General features: G+C 42.2%; 1 protein-coding gene and 1 long non-coding RNA gene across 2 annotated transcripts; one reads left to right on the top strand and one right to left on the bottom strand.

The window, feature by feature from the left end:
• The first annotated feature begins 326 nt into the window (after nucleotides 1–326).
• LOC308319747 lies at nucleotides 327–3,278 on the top strand. The gene is made up of 3 exons (XR_013964483.1): nucleotides 327–602; nucleotides 890–1,371; nucleotides 1,855–3,278. It is a non-coding gene; the product is annotated as an uncharacterized lncRNA (long non-coding RNA).
• A 5,213-nt stretch (nucleotides 3,279–8,491) lies between these two features.
• LOC308319371 (histamine H3 receptor) lies at nucleotides 8,492–13,460 on the bottom strand. Its single transcript, XM_080769410.1, has 3 exons — nucleotides 12,951–13,460; nucleotides 11,725–11,891; nucleotides 8,492–9,546 (listed from the first exon to the last, which is right to left on the bottom strand). The coding sequence occupies exons 1-3, from the start codon at nucleotides 13,222–13,224 to the stop codon at nucleotides 8,665–8,667; spliced, it is 1,323 nt and encodes a 440-aa protein (XP_080625536.1). The 5' UTR covers nucleotides 13,225–13,460; the 3' UTR covers nucleotides 8,492–8,664.
• Between the last annotated feature and the right edge of the window lie 321 nt (nucleotides 13,461–13,781).

Below are 13,781 nucleotides of genomic sequence, written 5' to 3'. Positions count from 1 at the left end.
ATAATGCACGCACGCACGCACACACACACACACACACACACACACACACACACACACACACACACACACACACACACACACTCAATACAGGTTGTTGCCTGTGGTAATGTGGGAGGGGTAAACTGTTTAACTCCGCCCACAAACCGTGGCCAATGTTGGAAGACTGAAGGGTCAAAGGCATAGACTGTAGGTCACAGGTCACAACTCACAAGTCACAACCACATAACATGCTACAAGTACAACCTAGGCTACAACCTAGCTCTGGTCCATAGCTCTAATGCGTTTCATTTACTGCGCAGGGCAGAATCGTAGAAGCAGTAAAAACTATGGATCAGAGCTAGCTACAACCATAGACATATAAAGGTAGACACCTCTTCTGGCTCTGGGGCGTCTGTATCTCAACGGAAGGCAACATGGACTATGGAGGGAACTGGAGCCAGGCGATGGCGAAGCGTGATTGCATTGGTAAGCTTTCACGAAGGACGTTCGGTGGCGCGTGCCTACTTACAGCCAAAAAATAAGTGAATTGTGCATGCCGCATATTAGGCACTAAACTATCTGCACATCCTGTGGTGCACTAACGTCGCGTCACCAGGCTTTTAGTGGTGCAGTAGTAGACTAGTAGTTAGTATTAGCCTGATTATCAGACTTTCTTGAAGCAAGAGATGCAGTCCACTCAGAGAGTGGGCGGGGTCTTTGGGCTGGATCCAGGCTAAGTTAGTATACCTGTTGAAGAATTAAGAACAAGCTAGAGACCGAAAAATAAATTACTTCAATTTATCCTTAAACACATCCTCCTCCTGCTAATTCATTGTATTATGTGGCACAGTGACAGTGGCTCAGAGTGGAGGAGAGAGTATCACATATTAAAATGTAGGTGGATTGTAAGGTCATATCTAGCCCTAGAACGGCTCTTGTTGTTACACATACAGTATGTATGTACAGTACAAAGTATAATTAAATGATCACAGGCATTGTAAGTCTAGGACGGTCATATCCAAAATCTATATTCTAGACAATAACCTTTCTTTCTAAGGTTAGTGATGTGCACAATTGTTCCAGTGAGTAAGCTTCACATATTTGTTTGTACCATGCAGATTAAATGAAAACGTTAATCAATCAATGTAATAAAAGTAAACATGTAAACGGCTTATGATGGTGACATGCAGTGAAAAGCCAGGTTGTGAGCCTGTAGATCTGCTTTTCTCTCTTTAGGCCATGGGTCTCTCTCTAGGGTCTTCTATGCCATTTCCAAGTATCCCCTCATCCTCGCAACACTGATAAGCATAACATTACTTAGATGGAACTATTTGTATTAAAAACGTTTCAATTGGCCTGGGCCATGGCGCAGCGGTCCAGGCACCTTGGCTGGTAATCCAGCCTTGCAGTGTGCCGCGGGTTCAACTCCCGATCCCGACGGCCTTTACTGCATGTCACCCCCCCCCCCCCTATCTCTCCCCATTTCCTGTCAGCCTACTGTCTGTCCCTCCAAAAGAAATATAAAAAAATAGAACACAAAAAAACATAAAAGTTTCAATCAAAGTCAGTTCATAGTAAAAATGAAGAGAGAAATATTCCCGCACACTGTCTTCACTTGAGTTTAGATTTTATTGAGCAACGTTTCGGTCGTCAGACCTTCATCAGGCGACTGAAACGTTGCTCAATAAAATCTAAACTCAAGTGAAGACAGTGTGCGGGAATATTTTTCTCTACTTATCAGCTCCAGTTATCCGACGCACCTGTCCATTGTAGGTGTGCAGAAGGACTTTTTCTTATAGTAAAAAAGAAACCAGTACTACAGGGCTATTCAACTAAATTGTTCAGGGGCCACATTGTCAGAAAGGCCCTCGCAAGCTATTCATCTCATATGCACACTTGACACAATGCACTGGCTACTTGACAGTGCAGAAATATAATTGCCTTCCTTGATGCATTAAACGACTGTCAACGACCATCCGCTAGTTACAGACACAGACACACTCCTCCCCTCTGCTGTGCTTTAACTAGAAGTGACTTAGTTGTGGAGTCTGTCTCATTTCATCCAAAAGCCCTTGAATATGATGGAATGTGATTAAGGATTACTGAGGAAACTCAGTATCAGGAAACTGATTATGGCAAGCTCACATTTCATATCACTCACACCATAATTCACTAGCAAAACAAAAACCCACTGCTATTTTTCCTATGTTTTAAAAACATTTTAAAAAATTGCCTGTAAGGACATGCCCAAACTAGGAACCCCAGTGTTAATGTCAACTGGATTGTCTGGACATATGTCCATCTGATTTTTGTTATAGACCAAAATAGCATGCCACAAAAGGGGGAGCTGGGGAGGAGCATTTCCTGTCAGACATCTCCAGGCAAGTAAATATTTATAAAAGTGCTAATGCACCCATGTGCAATCGGTTCCCATATTAAGTGGTGACTGGCTGCATGCGTGGGCTGTGGATGCTTTCAGGATTTGTAAGTGGGCCCTGATCCAGAAAGTTTTGGAACCACTGGCTTTGTAGTGTCATCATGAAGAAAGTCAAGTAGGCTCAGCTCTGCTGTCTGTCTCCTTTCATTACGTGTCCCATGCTGACCGGACAACCTCTGTGAGGACACTGCATGCTCTGACGTCAAGACCAGAAAAAATAATGAGCACGTAGGTGACTGAAGGTCATTCTACACAGTCTCAACCATGCATCTTTATATTACTCAAAGCCCCACATCAGAATGTGTTAGGCCGAATATATTCAATGTAGTCTATACTTTGTGGATCCATTTCCACATTCTAAGAGTTAAATTAATAGTCTGGACGTTACTGTGTTGATACATATAAAGTTTGTCTTTTGTATGGAAAATAACTTATTTGTGGCTATCTTAAAGGAGAATACATCAAAGTACATATACAAAAATCCATTTTACTTGATTTGTAGTTTCGAAGTTTGAAGTTGATGCAGGCTCAAATTGTTGTATAACTCATAACCCATATGGTCTGGGAACAAAAGCTTGTTTTATATGAGCGAGTGAGAGGGATCGAAAAACATTTCCTCCTTGAAAAACAGAAAGGGTCAATGGCATTTGCACATAGTGGGTTGTCCACTGAGCCCCTCCGCCATAGCCCCCCCTCGGACAGGTCACAGGAGGGGGAAAATAATAATAATTTTAATCAAAATAGATTTCTGTTACTAGGCCTAATAAATGTTCTGTATCACAGTATCGGCGCCCTATCCTGGTTAATTGCCTGTGTCAGTTTGTTCATATATAACTTTTCTGCATGAAAATGCACAAAGATTTCGGGTTTTCACACTCCCTACTGAACATTCAGCACCTCCTACTGTAATGTTCTCTCAGCCCTGTGAATGTTCACATTGAAATGTATAATTTATTGCCTTCCTTTATCGTTCTCTGCTGAGAACATTCTCTTCAAAGCCTTTTTGTTATAAGGATATCTTGGGATATTTTTGTGTCAATATTGTTTCTTTTACTTTCATCCACCTAGTGATGTCTTTCAGTCATTATGTAGAAAATAAAAAATAATTTAAATTCGCTCTTGCCACTGTTAGTAAGGCGGCATAGCTAACCTATTGTCCATTTTGTGTTAAAAGCGCCAAAATGTGTGTTGATAATTATATTGGGAACAAATCTGGATATTTTGGTGCAGTGCAAATTCACACCCTAGCCGCGTGGCAGCCAATCTTCGAAATGGCCCATCCGGCGGTTGGTCAAATCTTTCTAAACCACCCTCTAGCAGCTACAATATTTTCCGTATAGGAGGCTGAAATGTTGCATGAAGGTCAAGTGTGTTCATTTAATTCCAATTGGCTAAAAGTGGTCTGGCAATGGGAGCGGCCTATCATAAAAATGTGCATAACTTCCAAGTAGACTGGACAAGATAGGCTGGGGACACACTGGAAAGGAGGGTCTGGCCGATTCAAGAGGAGCAATGTGGATTCCGTCCTGGCCGCGGAACAACTGACCAGATCTATACTCCCATATTCTGGAGATGGCCTGGGAGCATGCATATCCGGTCTACATGTGGTAGGTTGGTGCCTTGCATGGTTTCCTCCGCCCATCGGTGTGTAAAGCGCCTTGGATAAAAGGCGCTATATTGCATTTGCATCTCCAAATCTGAGGCCATGGTTCTCAGCAGGAAACCGATGGATTGTGCAGTCCAAGTAGGGAATGAGACATTGCCCCAGTTGAAAGTGTTTTAAGTATCTCAGGGTCGGAGAAGGAGAAGGAGATCAGCTGGAGAATCGGAGCAGCAGGGGCGGTATTGCAGGCACTGTACTGCACTGTTGTGACGAAAAGAGAGCTGATCCAGAAGACAAAGCTCCCTGTCTACCGAGAAATCTTCGTTCCTACTCTCACCTATGGTCATGAAGTGTGGGTCATGACAGAAAAGAATAAAGTTGTGGATACAAGCGGCCAAAATGAGTTTACTCAGACGGGTGGCTGACATCTCCCTTAGAGATAGGGTGACATTCAGTCACATACCGAGAGAGACTCAAAATAGAACTGGTGCTCCTTCGCTTGGAAAGGAGCGAGCTGAGGTGGTTCAGGCATCTGGTAAAGATGCCTCTCAAGCGTCTCCCTAGGGAGGTCCCCCATGCACGTCCCACTGGAAGGAGACCCCCGGGCAGACCAAGGATTATATCTCCAAAATGGAGATATAATTCCCCCAGAATGAAGTTACTAATGTTGCTCTGGAGAGGGAAGTCTGGAGCTCTCGGGTGGAACTGTTGCCCCCGCGACCCGACTACGGATAAACGGTTGAAGATAGATGGACACAGGTGAAATAAAAATAAGGATAGAAATCAATTTGTATTTGTTACTTGTTATGCACCTTTTTATGATAGGCCACTCCCATTGCCACACCCTGAACACTTTAATTCATGCAACATTTCAGACTTCTACGGAAAATATTGTAGCTGCCCTCACTCACACCTAAGACACACTTGTGTCCTGTGTCTTCTGTGTGTCATGGCCGCCTCAATGCATTTCCAATGGTAGTCACATTGAGCTATGCCGCTTCACTATCTAGTTAAGTACCTTTGTTTTTTCGTGCCATTAAGCTCTTGCCATTACCTGCTCTGAAACTAGAAAGTTTAGAAAGTTTAGAAAGAAACAAAGTCAATACCATAATTGAGCAATTTGTTTTCACTTTGTACTCCTCTTTCAAGTCTATGGATAGATGTGTCTATCATTCTCAACACAATTTAGCTGTCCTTTGTAGAAATGCCTCAAAATGGATTTTGCCTTTGCCATTTTTCAAATTAGTATTCCATTCACACTACAAGAATCAAGAGTCATGAATCAGCATTTAAAGTGGGGCGATTGAATAGCTTAGTGCCTAGTGCCCAGTTGTCCAGGTGCCCACATGTCCCTAGTGCCCAGTTGTCCAGGTGCCCACATGTCCCTAGTGCCCAGTTGTCCAGGTGCCCACATGTCCCTAGTGCCCAGTTGTCTCCCACCTCCTTCCTATACAAACCCATTGTAACTTCAAACTCCATTTTAACCATGATAGTTCATCGAAAGCTCACAGATGCTAGATGTCAGGCTTCAAGGCAAAAATCAAAGAGGAGAAAACGTTACAATTGTTGCCTTCAATAAAGTAAGTCTCGGAGCTCTATAGAAACTAGTGTGCAGATGTTTTTTCTCCTCCTTTGAGATTCATTGGAAACACCTGTCCCTGGCCATCGATCTTCACTCCCAAGGGTGCTTGTCTGGACCTTTCTCAGATTTCTATATGAAAATATTTAATAGTCAAAGACATCACATTAACTTCTGACATGCCTTTACTTGACCTTGACATCTGATAATAAAAGCTGTGCAGCATTCTTGAAAACGAGTATGCCTTGTCAGCACTGGCCGATGTGTCCTTTCTAGTAAAAAAGAGCTAAAGGCTGCACACTCGTAGCCACGAATCTGCTGTATATTTATTAGTGTCCAACGTTTCGGCCTTCTTCAGGGAATACACCTATTTTCTCTTTTTTACTTGTTTACTGCCTTAGGCCAACACCTCAACACTGGTGTGCGCCCTTTCCTGTTTTGTCTACCGATGTGTCTTTTCTCCCTTTAAAAATAAATGTCACAGGCAGCTTGTTACACTTTCATCAACCTTTCTTAAAGTATGCTGTTTTATTCATGGACATTTTATATTTCGTATTATTTCTCGTTCAAAAGTTAAATTGCTAGGTGTGACCTGTGGGCAGAACAACCATCCTGATAACAGGACAGATGAATGCATTTCCAATACGGAGACTCCATTCTGCATACTTATGCATGCTTATCTTTTGACCTTATCTTTTCTATCTGGCTGGCTCTTATTCTTATCCGTTCTTGTGTTTTTATTGCCATGGCGACTGAAGTTTCATATAGTGGGATCAATAAAGGACTCTATATCCTATCCTATGCATTTTCTGTTATCACGCCCTGCCAAATGAACTGGACATAATGACCACCATTTATGTTTTTAGGACTATGCACCGCCTTCACACATACTGTATGAGAACTATAGAAAACAGCTAGTTCTGTGAAAATGCAAGATTTATGCTTGTGACAAGATTGCTGACGTCAGTGGTATCCGCATAAAGTTGTTGGGAAACAATGATACAATCTATCCTTTGGCTTGTTTTGACAACCTTGTTTACAAATTCACACTATTTTGATTTGTTGCAATCTGCATGCCACGCAGGAAGAATCCAGCTGTGTAGGAGTTTGTGATAGTCACTGTACTAATTTAGTACAGTGACTATGATGTTTTCTTAGGTCTCATAATGGACTGGATAAAGTGAGTGTTGAGTACAAACCAATGACGATCCTTCTTTAGTTCAGTGATTCTCAACCTTTTAATTTCAAGAACGCCCAGGTTGATATTCATATTAATAGTATCTCCAATTCTCCATACATTTGCTTCACATGCTATATTTAACTTTAATGATGAAAGTTATGATTGTGCATTACATCCACCCATTTACACACGCATTCATACACCGATCATATCTGTTAGTCATTGTCAGTCATCATGTCAGTCATCTCCAAACTCGGGCAACAAAGGCGATACCATTTACATGCAAGTGCCTTTATTATCATTTCGGTACATCGAGGCTCTGCAAGTGACACTTTGTCTACATCACAGTGGCCATTGTACAAATCTTAACATGCAAAATGCATAAAAACAGAAACACTAGAAGCTGCGGATTGTCACCACATGAAGTCAGAGATGGGAGCCATGCGGTTATTAGACCGCTCTGGTCCATAGTGTTAGTTAGAAGGAGTTCAGGAGTCATAAGGTGACCTTATGACCACATCACCTAAACCTGGAGTATGAATAGGGCTTAACGCTATGGACCAGAGCAGATCTAGTATTGTTTAACTGTGCTGCAAAGTGCACCAGTCTGTAAAAATAAGTTATATACGTATATATCTTTTTGTAATTTTGAAGGACAACTACCCTTTTATTTACAAAATAAGCCACTAGAATATGAATTCTACAGTGGATAGCAGTGTTTTTCATTTTGAAGGACAACTACCCTTTTATTACAAAATAAGCCACTAGAATATGAATTCTACAATGGATAGCAGTGTTCATGTTGTACTGCAGGATGATGAGATGCACCCTAGAACTTCAATCACATTAACTGAAGGTAAAACCTTTAATACAGTGTCAATTTTCTCAAAGTAGTTTTTAGTCATTAGTCAACGCCTTCTGTTTTAAATACACACACACACACACACACACACACACACACACACAAACACCCACACAATTTAGTAACCCTTTTGGTTTCTTTCTTAACTTCACAGTCATGGCTGTCGGCTCCTGAAACTCATTCCAGGGAATATTGAAGGTGATGGTCTGGGTTAACTTTAAGGGTTCTGCCACAAAGCCTCCAGTCCTGTGCAGCAGCATGCCTGTCAAATACAGCAGCAAACATCCATCTTCGAGTTCAATATAAAGGTACTCAATATTGTTAGTCTTCAACTGAGTTTCACTTCGAATCTCTATTCTTTTCTGTTTTCCAGATTTTCTTTGCTTTCCTGTCAGGTGTGTCCTGACATAGATTTTTAGCCCCGCTAGCAGTGAGGCTTTAAGCCTAGGGTTGTCCAGGTCTGAACATCCACCACTTTGGTCATCAAGTAAACAATATATAGTAGCTCAACTACTGGCTAGAATTTTCTGTGAACCTTTGTGCACCCATAGGATGCCCCCTGTTGAATTTATTTCACTCTCAACCAAGATGAAAACTACTGCCGGGATTGCCATGGAATTAATTGTGCATTCTCATCAGATGCCTTTAAGGCCAAAAATGTCCACTTGCATACCAGATATCTGAAAATATAATCGGCAGATTGCCAGAAAATTTTAATTATACACATTTCTCTATTCTAGCACCACCCATCAGCCCATAAGATCAACTTTGATTCATCATAAATAGGCAGATATTCAAGTACTCTTGAATATCTCATTATTTAAGGCAGATTGTTCCTTTACCTTTTTCTCCCATCAATAGGGCCCCATTAGTGAGAGCATGGGATTCTAAGGATGGCAAAGTTGTTGGTTCAAATCACAAACCACCCCTTGGGGATAGCTGCTATCAGGGCTTTTACACTCTGTCTTGTTTTAGAGTGTTTGACCGGCAAACATTACTGTATTTATAAAAAGGCAAAGTTTATTTAACTTGATCTAGTGTAACTGTGAGGTTGGACTGAATGTCTGTTAGGACACAGAATCTTGGCAAAAGCCCTTCGGAAGCTGCTGTGGCAGAGAGGGTACAGGAATGGGTTGATGGCGGAATTCAGCCACAGAAGCCAGAAGGTGATCTCGTACCAGAAGTTTGCCACACATGTACCCCTGCAGGCAGCGCGGATAATCATCAGTAGCGTGTAGGGAGCCCAGCAGATCCCAAAAATGCAAACAAGAATGGCCAGGGATTTGGCAATCTTTTTGTCACGGGAAAGACGAGACTTCTGCGTTCTAAGAGCAGTGGCCCCACATGGGACCTTGGGTTGACAAAGCCTGGACGATTTCTTGCCAGGTGAGATGTCGTTCCTATGCAGAAAAGCCTGGCTTATGATAGGCTCGCCACTGGACGAGGGCAACTGCATCTCATCATCCTCGACCTCGATCACCGCAGAAATAGCCGTGTTCTTCTCGCTGGAAGACACCTTCCGAGTCTTAATGAAAAACACAGACCAGGTGTCCCTGTCCTGTGACGTCTCCCTGTCCTGTGGCGTCCCTCTGTCTCTTGGAGTTATTGCGGGGTCCTCTGCCCTGGGCCTGCTCTTGTTCCTCCGGTGGATGTTAACGTAGATGCAGAGGTTGAAGAAGGCCACCGAAAAGAACGGCGAGAAGAACTCAAAAGTGGAAGCGCTCAGGAGGAAGTACCAGGTGAAGTAGAAGTCAGCAAAACACTCTTCCTCCGGGACAACGCTCTGGCCCGCGATCAGCTCCCAGAAGATAATGGCGGGGCCATAGAGCAGGAAGGCCAGCATCCACACGACCACCATCTTGACCACAGCCTGACGGATCCTGTTTCGCTGTGCTCTGTATTTAACCTGTAGAAAAAACAAAAGGACAAAGTAAGACAACATAGGACTTCAAAACAATTACAATTACACAGTCTGAGTCTGTCACAGTGCAACTCGTGAGCAAATTACAATCTGGTTTGAGAAAAGGTCACAGCACTGAAACAGCAATTGTAAAAGTAATTAATGATAGGGTGTCTGCCGACAACAACAATGTGTCTGTTCTCCTCCTTGATTTAATGGCTTCCTTTTTTCATTGACCTGCAAAGCACTTTGCTCAAATAATAATAATAACAATAATAATAATGACCAGTAAGAAGCCTGAGGGCAAAATGGCTATAGCACTAAATTGAAAATGCAAACTTTAAACAGGCAATAGGCATGAACCGGTTGACGGTCAGCAATGAAACTTGGATACACATATGCGTCTCAACTTTCGTGTTCTGAATTTTTACCTCTGACCTTTAGATCACCCACTATTTTGAATTATTTATTCTGTCGGCACTCCAGGCCAAACCGTGCAGTCGTTTTTTTACAAAATGTGGCAATATGGTAGAGGGCTATGTCATGCTGCTTAGACACTAAGCCCACAACCATTGGCCAAAGGGTGGCACATGTCTCGAGCAGGCGCAGATTTACTGTAGGCAAATTCAATTCAATTCAAACTTTATTCAAGACACTCACAGGGGGGTCCATAGGGCAGAACACATAAAACATAAAAACACAAAAGTAAACAAACTATAAATAAAATAAACAAAGCAAAGTAAGGCATGTGCCTTACTTGTTTACGTGTTTGCCTACCCTCAGTCGAGTGGCTTTTCGTGTATTATTTGCTATGTATTTTGCCCTATTCAAGGCTGACGGACTCACGGACTGTATCAGACAGGAAAATACACATCTATTCTCTCGGTGTCCTGCGTGTCTGGAAGGTGTTGGTTTTCTAGGGTAGATTGAGAGCTGCACTCCTTAACAGCAGTGCATGAAAGATAATATCTGTATTCAGGTTCCATCCTGTGATTCTCATCACCATAGTCCTCTTTCCTCCCCTTTCGATCTCTCTTCATATTCAGACTACTCCTTCGTCTCTTTTTTGTGACATTTTGTAATACATTGTTGAAAGTGGAAAATATTTTTTTCCACCTGAAGTGTAGCCTCGGAAACCCAGACGTTTATTTACTCTGTGGGTTCCGTTCAGATACCTTAATAGGATTCAGGAAAGGAGAATAAGGTGGAAGGAATAGAACAGAAATATGTTCTAATGATGCCAGCAACTGTGTAGTGACTGAGAGTGGCTGTAGACATAGATAGCATTTGATACAGACTTATAGCATGTTATGTAGACAGCACTATAATTGCATTGTATGTAGTCATAGCATGTCATAGTACATATGTATAGTTAGTATATGTATAGTTTCATTATATAGATATTCCACCGTTACTTTCTTAGCTTACGCATGTTTCATGATAAATGCTTTTTATGTGATGTATTTCCATGCTTTTTTGTTCTTGCTTAATGTAAATCGCTCTGGATTAAGAGCGTCTGCTAAATACCTAAATTGTAAATTGTGAGATTGGGTTGGACCATCAACTCATGTCAAACCATGATTGAGCACATGTTGACCACAGTTGCCTGAATCTCATTAGATATGACCGTTCTCCTTCTTCTTTCTCCTCTTCCTTCCTCCTTGTCCTCCTCTCCCTCCTCCTCATTCTCTCTCCCTCCTCCTACTCCTCTCCCTCCTCCTCCTTCTCTCTCCCTCCTCCTACTCCTCTACCTCCTCCTCGTCCTCCTCTCACTCTTACCCCTCTCCTTCTCTGGCTGTCGATCTCTTCAAGGTTCTCCATTGTTCACTTCGAGTTTTGTGTGTTAACAATCGTGAAAAACTGTATTACAAGTAGGAAGCAGAGCTGACTGAAAAGGCCATACAAAACGATAATAAATTATAATGTGGCACTAATGTTAACGCATACACTGTGTGTGTGTGTGTGTGTGTGTGTGTGTGTGTGTGTGTGTGTGTGTGTGTGTGTGTGAGCAGCAAATGTACAATTCTTTGTAAGATTTCCCTCACTTGCAATAACAAGTGATGTGTACATATAATTTCTATTCCCTTTCAATTGCACATACATTATTTTGTTTTGATTGTGTTGTTCCACTTTGGCAATGTTATATGTTTGCTCATGCCAATAAGAGAGAGAGAGAGATCTTACTGCTCTGGTGACAGACAGGAAGCGGTCGTAACTAATCAGGACTATGTTGTAGACGGAGGCGGTGCAGATCAGGTAGTCCATAACCAGCCACAGCTTGCACAGTCCTCTGCCCAGCGTCCAGTGGCCCGTCAGGGTGTAGGGGATGTACATAGGGATACAGAAGGCACCTGCAAGCAGCGCTGGAAAGTAACTTACCTTAGAACATAATTTACTCTACTTTAGGCTACTGTGCTTACAAGTCCAACTTTGACGTACTTTTACTCTACTTGAATATCTCCAATTATTGTAACTTTTTAATCAACTACAGTTGATTGACATTAGTTAGATACTTTGCAGATTTAGATTATTACCGTAATACAAAACATACAATCATTGATAAATGATGAGGAACTATACCCACAGATAAATTACCGGCGGCAGCCTCACCTTCACCAGTGATGAACACATTAATGCAGTACTAATGTCAAATCAATAATATGATTATGAAATGAAGCATTGTGCATACCGGTAATAGGCTTTTGTGGTTAGGCCTATTATCTATAGTCTAAGTACCGGTAGGCCTATATTTTATTACCAATATTGTATAGCCTACTTTCACTCAAGAACTATTTCGAATACAGGACTGTACTTTTATAATGATTTAGTTGTTTAGAACCTCTGCACTGTTTTCAAACCATTTTCCTGGTAAAACTGAGGAAAGAACACCTAAGACACCATTGGTGGCTTCATTACAGACTATAGCCTATAGGGCAATGTTGGCGCTGTGCAGGCAGTGCATGCCAACATTGGCACAACGGAGGGTGATCACTGGCACACTACGTGTGTGAGAGAGTAGGCTATAGGTTTAAAATAAACTATTTAAAAGCATTTAGTCAAATAAATAAATGTCCCTCACATGTGTATATATGCACACATCCTGCACATAATTCCACATCATTAAAATTCTGAACTCTGACTGGCAGTCAGGGTTGTTTCTCTGAGTAATGATGTGAAAGAAAGAAGGAAAAACTATAGGGGACTATATTCGTGGAATCGTGGACAATCAAAAATATGTTGGAATTTGTATATGGTGCCATTAAAATAAAATGAATGTTGATATGGCACACTGACTAAAATAAAAACATGGCACCCCATATCCAGCCATAGACATTGGAAGGGGTTTATGTCCATTTGAGTTTATAGGATATAGACAAGTTTAGATGCAAATGTGAATGAACTCAACTCACCCACAAGGAAATCTGATACAGCGAGGTTGAGGAAAAAGAAGTTACTTTGATTTCTCAGGGTCTTGTCCACAACAAAAGCCATGATCACCAGAGCGTTCCCTGCCACAATCACCACGTCCAGAAGGATCATGAGCCCCGCTAGGATCACCAGCAGGTACGCCGGCAGCTCGGCTCCGGATCCGGTCCGACCTGCTGCTCCATAGTCCGCTGGCGCTGGAGTTGAGTTTACGGCGCTCCAGTTAAAACGCCAAACGTTCGTCGCACCCGTTTCCATTTCCAACCCCGTTTATAACAAGTGTGATTGTTGATTCCACAACGAGTCCACGCAAGAGATCCATCGATTGATGTGGCGCGTCGTTTCGTTACATAGTAGCCCTACTCGGAGTAAAGTGAGAGATGAACGGGAATTGAGATCCATGCTTGCCTAAACTCAATTAGGAGCGTTTTCGGAAATCAAATCTCAGGCTGGGTGGAGGTTCCGTGACTTTAAAATGCGGATCCTTTCCTCTCGTTGGGACCGTTCTGCCCCCATGTAGCTGAGTGCGTAATATGGCTCAATGGCTGGATGCGCTTTTCCCACAGAAGAATGAGTGAGTGACACGACGCGCATGTAAACAGTTTACTAAAACAGACTAGACTGTCCAACTTGGACTGTCCATAGGCTATTGTTTGACCTGCCTATTCAGTATTCACAACAACATCTCTGCTTTACAATCATCATTTAATTAGCTGATTAGGCTGCATGGTTATTGATGTGGTCCAGCCAGGACGTCAGAATTCAAACCTTTTGTTTATAGAAGTAAATAATGGTTCCACCACAATTCACTGACT

The sequence above is a fragment of the Protomyctophum bolini genome (genome assembly GCF_963924005.1).
Source record: "Protomyctophum bolini genome assembly, chromosome: 8".
Lineage (NCBI taxonomy): Eukaryota > Metazoa > Chordata > Actinopteri > Myctophiformes > Myctophidae > Protomyctophum > Protomyctophum bolini.
Note: the sequence above shows the minus strand (reverse complement) of the source record. Positions and strands in the feature narration are given on the sequence as shown.